Source organism: Pipistrellus kuhlii, unplaced genomic scaffold (assembly GCF_014108245.1).
Source record: "Pipistrellus kuhlii isolate mPipKuh1 unplaced genomic scaffold, mPipKuh1.p scaffold_m20_p_18, whole genome shotgun sequence".
In the NCBI taxonomy this organism is placed as follows: Eukaryota; Metazoa; Chordata; class Mammalia; order Chiroptera; family Vespertilionidae; genus Pipistrellus; species Pipistrellus kuhlii.
This window is the reverse complement of record NW_023425493.1, coordinates 24,808,514-24,827,977: the sequence shown is the minus strand read 5'-3', so window position 1 is coordinate 24,827,977 and position 19,464 is coordinate 24,808,514. Positions and strand designations below refer to the sequence as shown.

At 41.1% G+C, this 19,464-nt stretch overlaps 1 protein-coding gene and 1 pseudogene across 1 annotated transcript; both read right to left on the bottom strand.

Moving 5' to 3' along the window:
* Nucleotides 1-4,706: 4,706 nt before the first annotated feature.
* On the bottom strand, nt 4,707-8,188 carry LOC118721311 (annotated as a pseudogene).
* Nucleotides 8,189-10,973: 2,785 nt separating this feature from the next.
* On the bottom strand, nt 10,974-17,513 carry RIT1 (Ras like without CAAX 1). The gene is made up of 6 exons (XM_036442278.2): nt 17,393-17,513; nt 16,691-16,812; nt 16,466-16,522; nt 13,510-13,583; nt 13,095-13,286; nt 10,974-11,510 (listed from the first exon to the last, which is right to left on the bottom strand). The coding sequence occupies exons 2-6, from the start codon at nt 16,782-16,784 to the stop codon at nt 11,280-11,282; spliced, it is 648 nt and encodes a 215-aa protein (XP_036298171.1). The 5' UTR covers nt 16,785-16,812; nt 17,393-17,513; the 3' UTR covers nt 10,974-11,279.
* Nucleotides 17,514-19,464: the final 1,951 nt, after the last annotated feature.

The window sequence follows — 19,464 nt, the reverse complement described above, 5'->3', positions numbered from 1 at the left end:
ACACACTGGGGATACAGTACATTGATAAGAAGAGTCCTCTTATATAGCTTAGCAGAGGAAAAGCATTAATCAAATAATCACAATAACAAATGTATAGGTGCAAACTGATAAATGCTCTGAAAGAAAAAAAAATAGGTACTTTCAACAATAAATATTTAGAAAAAGAGAAAACATAGGTTGCCCTAACTGGTTTGGCTCAATGGATAGAGCGTGGGCCTGCAGACTCAAGGGTCCTAGGCTCGATTCAGGTCAAGAACATGTACCTTGGTTGCAGGCACATACTCGGTAGGGAGTGTGCAGGAGGCAGCTGATGGATGTTTCTTTTTCATCGATGTATCTAACTCTATCCCTCTCCATTCCTCTCTGTAAAAAATCAATAAGATATATATATTTTTTAAAAACATAGGTTAATGCAACACTCTGGAGTCATATACTGGGGTAATAGGACCACTGCAAGTGCTCTTTGTGGATTTCTGAGCCTGCCTTAAAGTCTGGAATGATTCAGTTTTCATATTTTCTCTAAATGATACTGCCTGTGTACATGCTTGGAGTAGAGAGAATGGAAGCAGGAGAAAAAGTCCCTGCTCATTGAAGTTTCAGTGAAGGAACAAAAAATTTTTTCAAATTATAAAATAAATACAAGAAAATTGAAAAATAAGAAGGGAAAAATCAATAGATTGCAAAACCTAAACAACCATTTTATTTTCCAATCTTATTTTCTGTGCATTTTTTCCCTGATAACGTCACTCATTATAGAAAACATGTAAAATAATAAGTTCATAGAAATAGGAAAAGTATCCATCTACAGACAAACATCAATCATTTTGGCACATTTCCTTCCAATTTGTTTTAGCTATCTTATTGCAATCATGGGATGTATATAATATGTCCCTTTACGTAATCGTTTTAAAAACAGGGACATGATATAACAAAATGATTGTAGGAATAACTTGAAACTGAAGGTGATTTTGGCTACCAGTACAGGAAACCCAATTCAAGTTGGGTTAAGCATTAAGAAAATGTATTAGTTCACCTAGAGGGACTAATTAGTTCAAAAGTAGGGAGCATCTTTAGAGCTAACTGGCAAAGGGTCACTGAAACTGTCAGGGACCCAGGTTCTTTCTGTGGGCCCAATATGATATTCAAAATAATGAACAGTAAGATTACGCTACTCAGCAAAGCTCTCATTAAAATTGAGGCTCAGATAAAGAGCGTCACAGACAGGAAAAAGCTAAAGGAGTTCATCACCAGCAAACCAGTTTTATATAAAATGTTGAAAGGTATTCTTTAAGAAGAGATAAAAAATATGAATAAAATGGCAACAAACATATATCTATCAACAATTGAATCTAAAAATCAAAACAAACAAGAAGTCTAATGATACACAAAAAAGCCAACAATCCAATTTAAAAATGGGCGGCTTTGGCCGAAACCGGTTTGGCTCAGTGGTGGAGTGTTGGTCTGCGGACTGAGGGGTCCCAGGTTCGATTCCGGTCAAGGGCATGTACATTGGTTGTGCAAGAGGCAGCTGGTCGATGTTTCTCTCTCATCGATGTTTCTAACTCTCTCTCCCTCTCCCTTCCTCTCTGCAAAAAATCAATAAAATATATATTTTTTTAAAAATGGGCAGCTTTGGCCCCTGTGGCTGTTAATGGAAATGTTGCTGGTTCAGTTCCTTGTCAGGGCGCATGGCCAGATTTCAGCTCAATCCCCGGTAGGGGGCGTGCAGGAGGCAGCCAATAGATATTAGGCTTTCACATCTGTTTCTCTTTCCCTCTTCCTTCCTCTCTCTCTCTAAACATCAATAAAAACTACTGGGGGGAAAAAAAAAGAGGAGTCTAATGAACAAAATAAACTGGTGAATAAAATGGAATCAGAGGCATGGAACCAAGGAACACTGAGGAATCTCAGAGGGAAGGCGGGAGGGGTGTGGGAAGAGATGAACCAAAGGTCTTACTTATGGAGACAGACAGTGAGCAGGGAAGGAGTAGAGGAAACAAGAGGGAGGGGGGGGGGCGGGAGGGATACATCTGTAATACTCCCAACAATAAACATTTTTTTAAAAAGTAAAGACTTTCTCCTGGTTCAGAGAAAACTGTAATAAACTCTATCCATAACCAGCTCTGGGAAGGGCAGGAAATGACACATGTCCCCACCCCAGCAGCTTTTGTTAAAAAAACTAGGTGACTTGATGTGATCATGCGTACTGGAAATGTACACACACTGAACCAAAGCTGCTCAATAATGATTCTGGGGGTTTTGTTTTAAGCAAGGACTATTAGACAAGGCTAATAATTTTCAGTAATTTTGTGTCAAGGCCAACCCATATTTAAAAGTTGATTGGAAATTTCAGAACACCCCAAACATGAAGATCTATCAGTCCTTTGTTCGATCCAGTAGTTTCCTTCATCACAAGGTATGAGTTTACTTTTCTTTTCAATATATTTTTATTGATTTCAGAGAGGAAGGGAGAGGAAGAGATAGAAACATCAGTGATGAGAATCATCGATCGGCTGCCTCCTGCATGTCTCCTATTGGGTATCGAGCCTGCAACCTGAGCATGTGCCCTTGACCAGAATCAAAACCAGAACCCTTCAGTTTGCAGGCCAACCCTCTAGCCACTGAGCCATTTCAGCCAGGGCTGAATAATTTCTTTAATCAGAGAACTAGTTTCCTGTATGGAAATGTTTCAGTTCCAGCTGTGCTGATAAAATGTGAGATAATTTGAAAGTAAATTTTAATTTGAAGCTGAGCAAATCCAGGACTATGCAAATCCATTTTCAGTATTGGACTATAAAGCACTTTACAGCCAAGTGCTTATCAAACTTACAGACTCTGTCTCTTCCTTCTCAAGATTGAGTTTGGAAAAGATGCAACACTACCATTTGTCAGGAACTTACTAAACTTATGTAAGAAAAAATTCTTTTGAGAAAATAAACAATAAAGATTAGGAATGAGGCCCTGGCCAGGTAGTTCAATTGGTGGTTCAATATCTGGTCAGGACACATACAAGAAATCAATGACTGCATGAATAAATGGAACAACAAAATAGACATTTCTCTCCCTTTTTCTAAAAAAAGAAAAAAGAAAAGCCCATCCAGTGTGGCTTAGAGGTTGAGCATGCCAAGAGGTCGAGTTTGATTCTCAGTCAGGGCACATGCCTGGGTTGTGGGCTCAATCCCCAGTGGGAACCATGCAGGAGGCAGCCAGTGGATGTTTTTCTTTAAAAAAAATTTTTTTTTAAATTATATATATATATATATATATATATATATATATATATATATATATATATAATTGATTTTTCACAGAGGAAGGGAGAGGGATAGAGAGTCAGAAACGTCGATGAGAGAGAAACATCAACCAGCTGCCGCCTGCACACCCCCTACCGAGGATGTGCCCGCAGCCAATGCACATGCCCTTGACTGGAATCGAACCTGGCACCTTTCAGTCCGCAGACCAACGCTCTATCCACTGAGTCAAACCGGTTTCGGCCAATGGATATTTTTCTCTCTATCCCTCACCCTTCCTCTCTCTCTAAAACTCAATAAAAAAAAAATCTTTTAAAATATATTTTATTGATTTTTACAGAGAGGAAGGGAGAGGGATAGAGTTAGAAACACCAATGAGAAACATCGATCAGCTGCATCTTGCCCACAACCAAGGCACATGCCCTTGACTGGAATCAAACCTGGGACACTTGAGTCCGCTGGCTGACGCTCTATCCACTGAGTCAAACCGGTCAGAGCAAAACACATTAAAAAAAAAATAAATTAAAATAAATTAAAAATTCAATGAATTAAAAAAGAATTTGCCCTTGCCTATTTGGCTCAGTGGATAGAGCGTTGGCCTGTGAAGTAAAGGGTCCCAGGTTCGATTCTGCTCACAGGTACATGCCTGGGTGGCGGGCTCGATCCCCCCTCGTAGGTGGAGTGCAGGAGGCAGCCAATCAATGATTCTCTCTCGTCACTGATGTTTCTATCTCTCTCCCTTCTTCTCTGAAATCAATAAAAAATATTTTTAAAAAGATATTTAAAAAAATTTTTAAACTAGAAATGAGGGCACCCAGGGCAGTTGGCTCAGTGGATAGAGCACTGGCCTGTGACCTGGAGGGTCCTGGGTTCAATTCTGATCAAGGGGACATACCTCTTTGCAGGCTCCTCCTTGGCCTAGGCCCTGGCCAGGACTCGTGCAGGAGGCAACCAAACAATATTTCTGTCTTTTCCTCTCCCACTCTCCCTAAAAGTCAATGGAAAAATATCCTCGGGTGAGGATTAAAAAAACAAACCAACAAGAACAAAACAAAACCTAAAAAAAAAAAAAAAAAAAAAAAGCCTAGGAATGAGGGGAAACTTCAGAAGTTACAGTTTTTTAAAAATCTTATCTTTATTATTGCATTCCAGTTAAAGTCAGTCTCTTCTCAATTTGCCTCTTCAAGAGTCAGCTACTCAGATCTGCCCTCGCTATACTAATTCCTTGTCTGAATTCCTATAACATTCTCACTTTGAAGCACATAATCTACTAAATCCTCTGAATTCCTACAATATTCCCAGTTTGGAGCACATAACATACTACTTTAAGACTGATCTCTAGTTGTTTTGTACATGCAAATTTTATCAAAGCTCAAAAGCAAGGACACTGAATCCTTTGAATCCAAGCTCTTTTTTATTATTTTTTATTATAGTACCTGACAGAGAAAAACAATTACATAAGGAAGCATTTATTTGAGGTTTAACATGAAATCTACAAATAAAACTTGTATAAACACAAATCCATATTGAACCAAACAACAGAGAACAAAAGACAAAATAAAAACAAAGACGACAAATTGGTGGCTATATACAGTTGGACACAGTTGTGTCTTGTACACTAGCAAGTCTTTTACAAAATAATCATCTTAGAGCAACAGAAGACCAATCTTTAATGCTGTCTTGCAAGATGGGTTACTTTAGCAATCTCCTTCAGTTTTCTCCACTGTCCTCCTCTAGTACGGCTGGTAATCGCTGTGGTGATCGCCACCCCTTCCTGGGGCCTTGCCGAAGTGCTCTATTGGTCTCAGCCAAGACCCCTCGTACCACCTGGTCCACCAGCTGCAGCATCTCTTCCTCCTTTTTGTTGTTATTGCTGCCTATGTATGTTTTGGGGCATATATTACAATAATTTCATACTTCCCAGAACCAAATTGATAATAGCTGCTTTCTAATAATTTCTTCACTGGTTCTCATCTGAATATGTGATAAGACAAAAACCGCTTCTTTCATTTGTTTTTGTATTCACGGAGAAGTTCAGTATTTTCAACCTTTCCAAAGGCTCCAAATATTCTTTGTTCTTCAGAAGTATCTGGGCTCAATCTACCCCCCAAAACCTTTTTGGGAGCTGCTTCCCTTTTAAAGCTTTGGCCCTTTGGGAACTATCAATTTGCCATCCAGTTTGTGTTCTTTCCGTTCCAAAACCTCATCCACATTAGCAGCATCTTTGAAAAGCACAAATCCAAATGCCCTTCATCTCCCGGTGACTGGACCTGTTTTAATTGTGCCGTCTCCAACTTCCCCACATCAAGACAAATGTTCAGTCAGACCCTTCCTGCTTGTATCCCAGCTCAAGTGTCCAATACACATTTTACAGTCATCCAGCTGATTCTTGCTCCTGGTGATCTCCATGGTGGCCAAGTTCCTGGCTGGGGGTGCTGGTGGGTAGTTAGGGTTGCCGCCACGAAGCGCTGTATGGAGCCGGTGGCGGGAGAAGCCTCGCCGCTCTTAAAACAGTGCTTAGTGTGCACAGAGGAGTTCACACACACACACACACACACACACACACGCTGATTTTCATTCCATTGCTTTCCCCAGCAAACCTCATTGCCCTGTCCTCATTACCCATCTCAGTGCATCCCTTTAAGTCCAAACTAATTCCTCTCTACCATCACTGATGCCCAGTTAGAGAAGTGAAGATAAAAGCATGACCTTAAAATAAAAATTTATTCCTTGTTTTCTCATATTTAGTACACACACTTGAAACAACTTTACCCTTGATCAGGTGGGAAAGGAGCTATCATTTTCTATGTGTTTCCTTTCTCCCCACTCAAGAGGTAATGTGACTGAAGGAGCACTCCCTGGCATGCTCCCTAGCACTTTGTCAAGGTGTTCTGTGCATGGTGAGCACTAAAATGGATTGTAATCAATGCTTTCCAGAATGTAAAATCTCATGGCATTAAACTTTTCTTAAAAGGACGCATTGCAATGATTCCAAACATTTCTACCCATACATGGGTAAGTAAAAGCCCAGCAAGTTGTTTACAGGTTTTGCATTGTGTCAAACAGTCTCCATATACAAGAGCGTAAGTGAAAAATATCTCTCCCTTCGCCTTCCCAAACATCACAGACCAATTCTTGCTATTATATCATGAAGTTAAAACATGTTTCCCTTTCTGAAGTATACAGTTAATTCTAGAAACGAGCTTCTAAATTTTGTAACTTACCAATCTAGTAGAGCACGAATAGTTCCAGTGCTTTTCAACTTGTCCCTGAATTTTTCTCTCTTCGAAGTTCCAGGCAGTAATTGATTGTAATGCCCTGAAATTGGATAAAGCTGACTACTTAGAGCTTATAAATTACATGCACTAGATATATATCCCTCAAACTAGCACCATGAAGAGAATTCTCAATACTAACTGATGGGCTAATTAATCCAACAATCAAATATATAACAGTGATAGTCTTTTTTGATTTTTATTTTGAGAGGACATTTGTTAAAGCTGGGGACAGTGAAACAAGGAAGGGCGTAGGGTAGAAGCCTAGGCCAGCTGCTGTGTTTGCTCGCTGGAAAGTAAAAGTCACAGTGACTGAAGACTAAAGTGAGCCAAAAAGGAGCTGCTGTTGACTTACTGAAAAGTCAGAGAAAAGGGGGCCTCTAAGACAGGTTTGGGGGTTAGCCCAGGATGAGCTGCCACTGCCCATTGCTCCCCTGGTTGCAAGTCTCATGGGGACCGTTAGAGTTTACAAGATGCACACCTGCGAGGGGAGAAAGGCGTAGGTGTGCTCCTGAAGGGGAAAGCCCTGGCAGGGATAGTCTTAAAAACACTGATTTGTTATTTTTCTTATACACAACTCAAATTCCCTCCTGTATTACATATTTTTCTTTCTGGAAATATTCTCTGCTACCTTGTCTATCCCAAATAATTATATAGCTAGCTGTCAACTTCTTGGTTGATGCTCATAACATTGCCCTAATCATTAGTAATGAGAGCTAAGGCATTAAACTTAAAAGGCTCTAGGCTAGTTTAAATATGGTGAAATACTGTTAAAATAGAATAGTACTACGTTTATTTTCTACCTTCATGCCTCTCCATGAACCAGTCAATGGTTCCTGTAAGATTGTCCTGCGTAATTTGAATTCTGGGTCTTTTACTTTTGAATGGCTTGAGTACCATAAGACATAACTTATTTGGTAGCAAAAACATTTCCAGGAGTTTTAAAAAAGAACCATTACTCAGCTAGAAAATTTACAACTATTATTTTTCTTTAAACTTGGAACATACAGCATTGATTATAAGGAAAAGTTCAACCCTGTCCTTCTGCCTGTAAATAAGGACACAGTAAGTTGAGCTATGTGCTTTTTAAGAGGCACTACGCACAGAGTCCTGTTCTTAGAGTTTGAAATGGACAAGAACCCTGCTTCAGTGATGTGTAATGTTCAACATATGCCACATTACTCCTAGCATTTATGCACTTAATCTTCACACATAACCAGTTCAGATATCAAAACAATCCTGATTCTAAGAGAGAATTCCACCAATATTTAAAGCTGTTTCTTCCCAGGACAAGAAATTATCAAAGTGGTATTCTCTTAAGCTAAGCTTTGTCAAAGCTCAGAAACTGTGAGGTGAATTCTGCGAAGTCCTTGTAAAGAAATCTTCAATAAGAAACTCAACGTATGGGAATTTTAAAGCTTCAAGACTGGCTCGTTAAACATCAATACCACAGGCTTTCTCAGAGCACCAAGTCTAGTGATTGTCAGTGTCAAGGAGGCACATACATAATTTTATTCAAACTCCTGAGGTCTCTTCTCTGTATGGAAAATGCAGTCAGTCTGACAAAGGGCCTAACAATATTTTGCCAGGCCTAGCTCTTCTAAAGAGCACAGGAAATACCCAAAGTAATCTACAGATTCAATGCAACCCTTATTAAAATACCAACGGCAGCCGAAACCGGTTTGGCTCAGTGGTAGAGCGTTGGTCTGTGGACTGAAAGGTCCCGGGTTCGATTCCGGTCAAGGGCATGTACCTTGGTTGCGGGCACATACCCAGTAAGGGGTGTGCAAGAGGCAGCTGATTGATGATTCTCTCTTATCGATGTTTCTAACTCTCTCTCCCTCTCTCCCTCTCTGTGAAAAATCAATAAAATATATATTTTAAAAAAAACAAAAAAAAACCAACGGCATATTTCACAGAGCTAGAACAAATACTCCAAAAATTTATATGGAATCAAAAAAGACCCCAAAATACTTTAAACAATAAAAAAAAGGCCCCAAATAGCTGCAGCAATTTTGAGAAAGAAGAATAAAGTTGGAGGAATCACAATAGCAGATTTCAAGCCACACTACAAAGCCACTGTAATCAAAACAGTTTGGTAATGGCACAAGAACAGGCATATAGATCAATGGAACAGAACAGAGACCCCAGAAATCGACCTAAGCCAGTATATTCAATTAATATTTGACAAAAGAGGCAAGAGCATACAGTAGAGTCAAGACAGTCTCTTCAATAAATGGTGTTGGGAAAATTGGACAGATACATGCAAAAAAATGAAACTAGACCACCAACTTACACCAGACACAATAAGCTCAAAATGGGTAAAGGACTTAAATGTAAGTCATGAAACCATAAACATCCTAGAAGAAACCACAGGCAACAAATTTTCAGACGTCTCTCATGGCAATAGGTTTATAGATACATCTCCTAAGGCAAAGGAAACTAAGGAAAAAATAAACAAATGGGGCTACATATGAATAAAAAGCTTCTGCACAGCAAGAGAAACCATCAACAAAATGAAAAGAGAGCCCACAGCATGGGAGAACATATTTGGCAATGATATATCTGATAAAGGGTTAATATCCAAAATATAAAAGTAACTCATACAACTTAGCAAAGGAAGACAAGCAATCCAATTAAAAAATGGGCAAAGAATCTAAATAGACACTTCTCCAAAGAGGACATACAGATGGCCAAGAGACATATGAAAAAATGTCAAAGTCACTATCATCTGAAAGATGCAAATCAAAATGACAATGAGGTACCATTTTACGCCTGTCAGAATGGCTATCATCAAATCAACAAATGACAAGTGCTGGTGAGGATGCAGAGAAAAGGGAACCCTCATTCACTGCTGGTGGGAATGCAGACTGGTATAACCATTCCTCAAAAAATTAAATATGGCTGAAACCGGTTTGGCTCAGTGGTAGAGTGTCGGTCTGCGGACTGAGGGGTCCCGGGTTCAATTCCAGTCAAGGGTATGTGCATTGGTTGCAGGCACATCCCTGGTGGGGGGTGTGCGGGAGGCAGCTGGTCGATGTTTCTCTCTCGTTGACGTTTCTAGCTCTCTATCTCTTTCCCTTCCTCTCTGTAAAATATCAATAAAATATATTTTTAAAAAAAGTAAATATGGAACTGCCATTTAACATAGTGATCACACTTCTAGGAATATATCCTAAGAAACCCAAAGCACCAATCAGAAAGAATGTATGCACCCCTATGTTCAATTTACAATAGCTAAGATCTGGAAACAGTCTAAGTGCCCATCAGTAGATGAGTGGATAAAAAAGCTGTGGTATATTTATACCATGGAATACCATGCAGCAATAAAAAAGAATCTCTTATCCTTTGAGATAGCATGGAGGGACTTGGAGAGTATCATGCTAAGTGAAATAAGTCAGTCAGTGAAAGACACGTATCACACGATCGCACTCATGTGTGGAATCTAAGTAACAAAACAACAACAAAGTTTGAAAACCGTTGATCTTGACCACAGATCTCCTCGGTGCACTTACAATCTGGTCCGGGTACTCAGGAATACTACCATTTCATACATAAAACAAGGCTGACATTCTAAATAAAATGCCCTTGGTCATTGCTCTCTAGGTCCTAGATGTTCACCAAATGCTAACAAATGAGAACCAAGTAACCCATTTTTCCTATGCTATCCTTTTATTTCTAAAGACACTGTATGTAGCCACGTCTATCACACTGTGTGTTTCAGGAAAACAGTAACACAAAATATAGCTTTTAAGATAAATAAACGTGCCACAAGAAAAAAAAAAGAGAGAGAGAGAGAGAGAGAGAGAGAGAGAGAGAGAGAGAGAGCGCGCGCGTGCGCGCACAGGGATGCTAAGGGGAAGCACTAGGGAACAATTACTATAAATGTATTGGTAAGTGCATTTCTGGGGGGGAAAGAAACCCCTACAAGGCAATGGCTATCCCAACTAAGGCTTTAAATTAAATGAGTGTGGAATCCAGTAATGGTTCCCTAAGTATTTACCTTTGAAGGTAAAGAAAACCCTGAAAGAAAGAGTAAAATAACCTCATAGGAGAACCCTTCATTGTATTTTATATGCTTGTTTGTTCTCAACCATCCTAGTACATTTCTTAGAAAAGCCAGGTATGTACTAGGAACACTGTCTGACCCGACTGTTTTTCTAGCCAAGTTCCTGTAAATGCATGGCCTACTTCCCCAAATCTCATCACTCCACAACCTATAACAGGAGTCAGTTCTCCAGCTACTTGCTGAACTTCAGCACCTGTCTCTTCAGCACTGGTTTCCCCATCTGGTTTTTGTTGTTTCCAGGAAGCACAGTGTGAATAGAAAAGACAGAGGTCCTTCTCTGGGACAGTCCCAGGAAACTGAGAAGATAATGAGGAATAGTGCATGGCAAAAAATTCCTCTGATGAGCTTAGTCAAATACACTTGGTATATATATATTCCCCTGGATATAAACAATTTACATTAATTAATTAATCAGCAACAGAACCCAAAACTATGGTAGATCAAATTCTAATGTGACAATTTAAAAGCAGAAAGTGCTCCACTGGGTTAATAAATCAGAATTAGCTAAGAGACAATATATTAAATACCACATCACTGAAAACTCCTAGTAGGCATGTCCCCTTCATCAGTTACTTTAAAAATAACGGTCATAACAGGAGAGAGAGCAGGCACCATGCTCACTAATGCCGGTTACTGGACTGCTTTGATTAAGCACTGCAGTTCACACGTAAACACTTTACAACTTCAAGTTACTGAATCCTTCTTCTTCCGGAATGGTGATTTTAGCCTCTTCCATACACTGTTTTTGGGTTTAGATTTTTTCTCCATGGCCAGTACGGCCTCCTTTTCTTTCCTACGTATCTCCCGGACAAGGGCGTGGAATACATCGTCAATGAAGTATCGGTATGCAGCAGATGTCTCAAAGAAGGGACAGCTGAATTCTCGGGCCAAAGCCGATCCTTCTTCTTTAGTGACCTTTAAAAATGTAAACAGAGAAAATGTGTAGTGATACACGTGGGAAACAATGACAACTACTCCTCAACTCTGGAGGTATTCAAGCAGAGTACAGTGACTTTTGTAATGTTGGGAGGTTAACTTACATGTGTTCTGATTCCTTCTGCCTTCAAGTTAGGTGAATTTATGACTACTCTATTTTATTTATTTATTTTTAAATATATTTTATTGATTTTTTACAGAGAGAAAGGGAGGATAGAGAGTTAGAAACATAGATGAGAGAAACATCGATCCCTGCCTCCTGCACACCCCCCACTGGGGATGTGTCCACAACCGGTTTCGGCTGTCTACTCTATTTTAAAGATAACTCTTTGCAATAGGGAACAGTTATAGATATCAAAAGTGTAATCTGCATTTTCTTCATACTTTTCATTTAAAAAAAGTAAAACACACCCTAACCAGTTTGGCTCAGTGGATAGAGCGTCGGCCTGCGGACTGAAGGGTCCCGGGTTCGATTCCAGTCAAGGGCATGTACCTTGGTTGCGGGCACGTCCCCATTAGGAGGTATGAGGGAGGCGGCTGATCGATGTTTCTCTCTCATTGATGTTTCTCTCTATCCCTCTCTCTTCCTCTCTAAAAAATCAATAAAATCAATAATTTTATTAATAATTTTATTGATTTTTTAGAGAGAGGAAGAGAGAGGGATAGAGAGTTAGAAACATCAATGAGAATCATCGATCAGCTGCCTCTTGCACACCCCCTACTGGGGATGTGCCCGCAACCAAGGTACATGCCTTTAACTGGAATCGAACCTGGGACCCTTCAGTCCGCAGGCCGACGCTCTATCCACTGAGCCAAACCGGTTTCGGCAATATATATATATTTTTAAAAAAGTAAAACACGAGGCAAACAGATGCGTATTTAAACTACAATACTGAACACTGTAAGGAACCCAAAATTGATTATTCAATTATGGATATACCATAATTTCTCCTACTTTTGGGTATTTAGGCTTTTTCTAATTTTTTGTTACCATAAAGAGCCTGGCAATAAACATTTTACATATAAATCTCTAAATAAATTTTTCAAAGTCAAACTACTGCCAACAATTGGTACCATTCATTGTTTCCAGTAGTAGCCACGAATGTGCCCATTTCACTACACCTTCAGAAACTCTACACGGAACAGCAACAAGTCAAACATCATTGCTAACTTGAAATGTATGGCTTATTCTAAAATCCCCTACAGTTTCTCTTATTCTCTTCTTCCAGGACTCAATCCTCATCATCAGAAAGTATATCTTCAAGTCTAATTTCAGTTTCTCCAGATGCAACATTTCTGAGGTTTTAAGAATTGAACATTCCACGATCCTTCATTTACTACCTATTCTATGCCATCTGATTATTGTCCTATGGATTCTGTCCTATAAACTAATTCCTGAAATCCAGATTTTGATCCCAAATGATAGAAAATTAGTATATACCAGGAAATTTTCAAGGTTAGGCAGAAGCTAATTTTTAATTTTTACTTTCAGACAGAGGAATCTATAAACAGAAACGACTAATCCCATTAGGTTACAGGTAGCATTTTCAACTCCATCCTCACCTGTCTTAGCTGCTTTAGATCAGACTTGTTTCCTACAAGAACCACAGGTGTGTCATCAGTACGTCGAACTCGATAAATAAGCTGTTTAAATTCCCGCACTTCATGAAAACTTCGACGATCGGTGATAGAGTAACAGATGATAAACCCTTCTCCTGCCCTCATGTACTGATCTCTCATGGCTGTAAACTCTGCCTAGAGGGAAACAAGGGTCAGTAATGTAGTGATGCAACCTAGAACTACGTATATATTATCTATTTATTTCAGATTAAGGAAGAGATATATCAATTACCTGCTATCCTGAGTCAGAGTGCATGAAAAATTAAAAGACATGAACTGGTGATATTCTCTGCGTAAGCCTTCCCCCCTCGTTTCTAGAGTGAAAATGTCTTATTCAGAGCATTCTGGGATTAGATACCTGTCCAGCTGTATCCAAAATATCCAGATTGGCAGGCTCATCATCAATCCGGATCCGGATTTTATAAGCATCTTCTATAGAAAGGAAGAAAGGTGTACTGTGACCCCATAGACACAGGAATATGCAACCCTACTTTAAAATTCATCGTATGGAAAAGCAGATTACGTAAGTTCTTTAAGTGTCCACATTTTCTTGGGCAGTATGCTAAATCTATTGAGATTCGTAAAGTGGGTCTTCAACTAAATATATTTTTTCACTTACGCAGTGATGTAAATTTATTCATAGCTTAGATTTACAAGATCTCACCTATAATTCTAAGTTAAAAAGGATTCTGAGATCATTTAAAAAAAAATATTAGGCCAAAAAAGTAACTTGCAGGCATTACATTAAGTAATTTATATACATTAACTCATTCTATAATAATCCAATGAGGTATTATTATCTCCATTTTACAGATTTAAAAAGTTAAACTCTAAAAATTAAATCTCCCTACATTATACATTAATTAATGACATAGCCAGAATTAAAACCCAGGGATGTCTTGATTCAAAAGCTATATACTATAGTTCCTCCTCATTTTAATACTATAGAAAAGAGAAAAAAGTCTAAATAATCCAGTGTCATTAATTTCTCCTTTATGGAAGCAAATTTCTTTCTTTTTTTAAATAATTTTTTAAAATATATTTTATTGATTTTTTTACAAAGAGGAAGGGAGAGGAATAGTTAGAAACATCGATGAGAGAGCAACATTGATCAGCTGCCTCTTGTACACCCCCTACTGGGATGTGCCCGCAACCACGGTACATGCCCTTGACCAGAATCGAACCTGGGACCTTTCAGTCCGCAGGCCGATGCTCTATATCCATTGAGCCAAACTGGTTTCGGCCTGATGTATTTTCTTATCAAAACTTTTTTCTTGAACCCCTGCTTCTGATTCTTCCTCAAAAGTGAAGAGCCAACTAAATCAATGTTTCTCAAACTACAGGACACAATCCATTAGGATTAGTGAATTGTGAATGAATTTAATGAGTTGGGACATTAAATTCATTAAAATAGCATTAAAATAAACAAGCAAAAACCTTTAATAAAAGAGAAAATACCAGACTGTACCACGTATAGTGAGGTAAATACAGTTTCGTGAATTTTAATTACAGGTGCATATGGGTACACACACACATATTTAATATGTGTACTCGTTACTAACAGCCACAGTTGAAAACAAAATGTACTACATTATAAACTCACTGGGAACAGACACCTCTCTACTCCCACGGCCTATCACACTGCTGGGACATGACAGGAACTCAAGTGACATGGTATGTACTGGTGAATCAGTTAATATTGTCAAGGAAGTTTCTTATTGAAAAAAAGAACAATCAATGGGGGGGATTTTTTTTTTTTTAATTCTAATTATCCTAAACCCTAACTCGGTTTTATTCCTAGAATTTCCCCCCGAGTTTGAATCTCTGAACAATGTTCTAACTCTAATACAGTACATGAAAAAAGCAAGCACTGTTTCCATCTCCCTCATCCACAACAGTTACCTCTCTATGAAATGACCACATCCAGAGCTGGGTGAGCACAGACTTTGTGGAAAACAGAGCAGCAGAGGCCTGACTCAATCGAAATCCTTCCTAGAGTCACAGGTCCATGACTAAGTGTTACATCCTGAAAATACCAGCAGGATAGCAGATCTGTGCTCTCCCCTGTCCTTATGCCTTTTATCCTGAGACACAACCCTTAGTTCAAATCTGTTTCCTTGTGGTTCATGAATAACAATAATATTCCTAGTCTTTGTAGAGAAAGGCAATTTTTTTTAAAGGTAAAATAAAGTTACTTTTTATTCTAATAGCATTTTGCCAACAAAAGAGCACTAAGGATTACAAAAGACATGAAGGCAGACCTTACTGTATAGTGAACTTGAGCTACAAGGAAGTAAATGACAAGCTTGTGAGTGGACGTCCAGGCTCTGGAGAGCTGGACTGTAAGAGTTCAGCAGGCTGGCTCTACTTGTTTTTCTGCTTCCTTTTGTGGAAGTTCAAACCAGCTGACTCATAGCTAGAGAGTCAGTCTCAAGTCAGACCCTTAGAGAACCGACAGCAAAAGGTTTCTGTTAAGTGGCCTTTAAACTTTTCCTTGAACCTAGCAATACAGTACAACCATAAAAATGGGACAAAGAAATTGTCCCATTCATGTCCAATAAAACCATGGCTTATATCCAAATAGAGTAAAGTGAGGAAAAGGAAAATTCATTTGCTTACCCACTGCTCTGATACTCCTATTAAATAGATCTGAATTAGACACCAAAAGAGGCTCAAAATGTAGTTAAAAACTGTTTTAAAAATTGACACCAATGCCCTAACCAGTTTGGCTCAATGGATAGAGCTTCGGCCTGCAGACTGTAGGATCCCAAAGATCCCAGGTTTGGTTCCGGTCAAGGGCATGTACCTGCGTTGCGGGCACATCCCCAGCAGGGGGTTTGCAGGAGGCAGCTGATCAATGTTTCTAAGTCCTTCTCCCTTCCTCCCTGTAAAAAAAAAAAAAAAAAAATATATATATATATATATATATATATATATATATATATATATATATATATTGATTTTTTACAGGGAGGAAGGGAGAAGGATATATATTTATAAATATATATATATATTTTTTAATATATTTTATTGATTTTTTACAGGGAGGAAGGGAGAGGGATAGAGAGCTAGAAACGTCGATGAGAGAGAAACATCGACCAGCTGCCTCTTGCACATCCCGATGTGCCCGCAACCAACGTACATGCCCTTGACCGGAATCGAACCCGGGACCTTTCAGTCCACAGACCGACGCTCTACTTCTGAGCCAAACCGGTTTCGGCAAAACATATATATATATATATATATATATATTTTAAATGACACCAAGACCTTCTTACGGGTTATTTAGACCCCCGTGTGACCATCTGACTTACCGATGGTGGGGTCGTGATCTTCTGGGAAGCGGTGGCTGATGAACTGCATGGTCATGGCTTCAAAACAAGAAACGAAAGTTAAGCTCACACCAAGGTGACGGGCCCACAGAGAGAACTCCCAAGTGTCGCCTGCATGACAGCCGGTCTCCCGCCGGGTCTGAGGGAGGCCATTTGCTTTCGGAAGGCCACCCTCAGTGTGCCTAAGACGGAAGGGAGGTCACCTACCGCTCTTGCCCACGCCGCCGGCGCCCAGCATCACCAGCTTGTACTCGCGGGAGAGCGCGGCGGGGCTGCCCGCGGGGCGCGCTCCGGGCTCCATGGTCCCCCGGCCGCCCCGGGAAAGGCACCTACGGACAGAGGAGGAGGGGATGTCCGTGTGCCCTCGCCCGGGATTCTCCGCAGTGATGTTAGGGAGTGGAAGCGAGGGGAGGCACGGAAACTTCCGTGTGAGAGACACGGCCACGGGAGCCCTGGACGGGAATCGAACCGGGACCCTCCGTCCTCGGCGCCGCTGACACCGAGCCAAGCGCGGGGCTGGAGAGAAAGACGCTTCACTCCGATGGCGGCCTCGGGAGACCCCGGATGGTGACCTCGGGGCGGCAGCTCCCGGGAGGTGCCCGGCTCCCACCGCCCGGGCCGCCCTCAGCCCGCGCCCTGCCGGGGGCTCCGGGGCCTAGGACCCCCCTCACGTTCCCGGCGGGACAGGCAGCCGCAGGACACAGCAGGCTCCCCGCAAAGACAAGACACAAAGGAATCACTTCTTCAGCCGGAGACCCGCACGGAGGGAGGCGAGCGCTAACGTCGAGGTTCGGGGACCAGAGGCTGAGCCGCTCAGGCCACCGGGGTCCGCGCCGCCGCCGCCTCCCGCTGTCCCTCCCCCGGGGGCACCCGCCGCCGCAGGTCCCCCAGGAACCCGGCCGCTCGTACCTTCCGTGGGCGAGGACCGCCGCCGGAGCTCAGCCTCCGTCCTGCCGCCCGGCACTGACCGTGACCCCTCCCGCGGCCGGGAAGATGGCGCCACCGCGGAGGGCCGGCACTGACGTCGCCGGGCCCGCCCCCGCGCCGGTCCTCCCACCCAGTTCCTGCCGCCGCCGCCGCCGCCGCCGCCGCCCCCGCCCCCGCGGCCCGGGGAGGACCCAGGAGGGGCACACAGATGTGTTAACTGTTTACACAAATCAAAAAGGAGGTGGCCGAAGCCCGTATGGCTCAGCGGATAGAGCATCGCCTGAAAGGTCCCAGGTTCGATTCGGGTTAAGGGCTTGTGCCTTGGTTGTGGGCACATCCCCAGTAGCGGATGTGCAGGAGGCACTTGATGTGTTTCTCCCCCATAGAGGTTTCTAATGCTCTGTCCCTCTCCCTTCCTCTCTGTAAAAAATCAATAAATCAAAAAAAATATATAAAAATAAAAATAGGATGGAGGGTGGCGGCTCGATCCTCAGTAGGGGGCATGCAGGAAGCAGCTCACGGATGGTTCTCATAGATGTTTCTCTCCAAAATCAATCAAAACGTATTTCAGAAAGAAGAAAAAATAGAGGATGTGATAAGAATTACTCAGGGTTGTCCGCTGCTCGTGATAAACTAATTTGGCCAAATATAAGTTAACAGGAAATGGATACCCACCAAATCCTCCCCCAAAGCAGATTACTTCTCAAGAACAGAAAAAGCAAATTTCCCCCAAAGAATAGCTGACTTGGGCTTTTGAAAAAAGTGGATCGTCTCAAAGACCAGATGTTCCAGTTAATCAATTTTCAACCTTTTTCATCTCATGGTACACATAAATTACTAATCTTCTGTGGCACACCAAAAATGTTCTGACAAAATAGGTACTAATTTTTCATTCACACCAGATAGCTGTTGTGTTGGCTGTCATTTTGACAATCTAAGGCAACAGAGGTCAGTACCCCTGACAAGTCAGGTATTGCACATTTTAAAAATTCTTGCAGCACACAGTTGAAAATCACTGTTCTAGGTAACTGGAGTTCCATATTTTATTTTTACAGACAGGAAGGGACATAGAGAAACATGGATTTACTGTTTCACTTACCTAATCTATGCATTCTTTGGCTCTTTTTTAAATATATTTTATTGACTTTTTACAAAGAGGAAGAGCCGGGACCGGTTTGGCTCAATGGATGGAGTGTCGGCTTGGGGACTGAAGGGACCCGGGTTCGATTCCGGTCAAGGGCATGTGCCTTGGTTGCGGGCATGTCCCCGGTGGGGGGTGTGCAAGAGGCAGCTGATCGATGACTCTCTCTCATCGATGTTTCTGACTCTCTGTCTCTCTCCCTTCCTCTCTGTACAAAAATCAATAAAATATATTTTTAAAAAAAAAATACAAAGAGGAAGAGAGGGACAGAGAGCCAGAAACATCGATGAGAGAGACATATCGATCAGCTGCCTCCTGCACACCCCCCACTGGGGATGCGCCCGCAACCATAGTACACGCCCTTGACCGGAATCAAACCCAGGACCCTTCAGTCCGCAGGCCGACGCTCTATCCACTGAGCAAAACCGGTTTCGGCCGTTGGCTGATTCTTGCATGTGCCCTGACTAGATTGAACACACAACCTTAGTTTATCTGGACAATATTATATGTTTTCCAAAACATTCTATATTTCTGTATTTTAAACATATATAAATGAAACCTATTAAGATAATTTTTGTTTTGTTGTAAACAAACTACCTCCAACAGGAAATAAAATTAGAATTTCCAGGTGGCCTTGAATTAAATATGGAAACAAATGAAGTTATTATTATTATATTCCTGTTTAGGTACAGGTACTTGAAGGAATTTGACACAAGGAAATCTGTTGAAACTTCTGCCCCATCCTACTTCCTTTTTGAGTATGTTTTCCCAATAATCTGCATTTCCGTTAAAAGTGTTTCATTCATGCAGCCCCTTAACCATTAGTGTTAAAACATTGACACTTTTCATCTGAACTAATGGTTTACTTTGGGAAGTCAAAACTCTGAACTGTATGCAAACGTTGGGGTCCATG

What these genes read in the sequence shown, in the direction of transcription:
- RIT1 (XM_036442278.2), bottom strand. Translation starts at nt 16,784, where the DNA reads ATGGAGCCCGGAGCGCGCCCCGCGGGCAGCCCCGCCGCGCTCTCCCGC. An exon ending in TTTTGGATACAGCTGGACAG is followed by an intron (nt 13,287 to 13,509) that starts GTATCTAATCCC and finishes GTTTCCCTCTAG; the next exon opens with GCAGAGTTTACAGCCATGAG. An exon ending in ATCTAAAGCAGCTAAGACAG is followed by an intron (nt 11,511 to 13,094) that starts GTGAGGATGGAG and finishes ACATTTTTAAAG; the next exon opens with GTCACTAAAGAAGAAGGATC.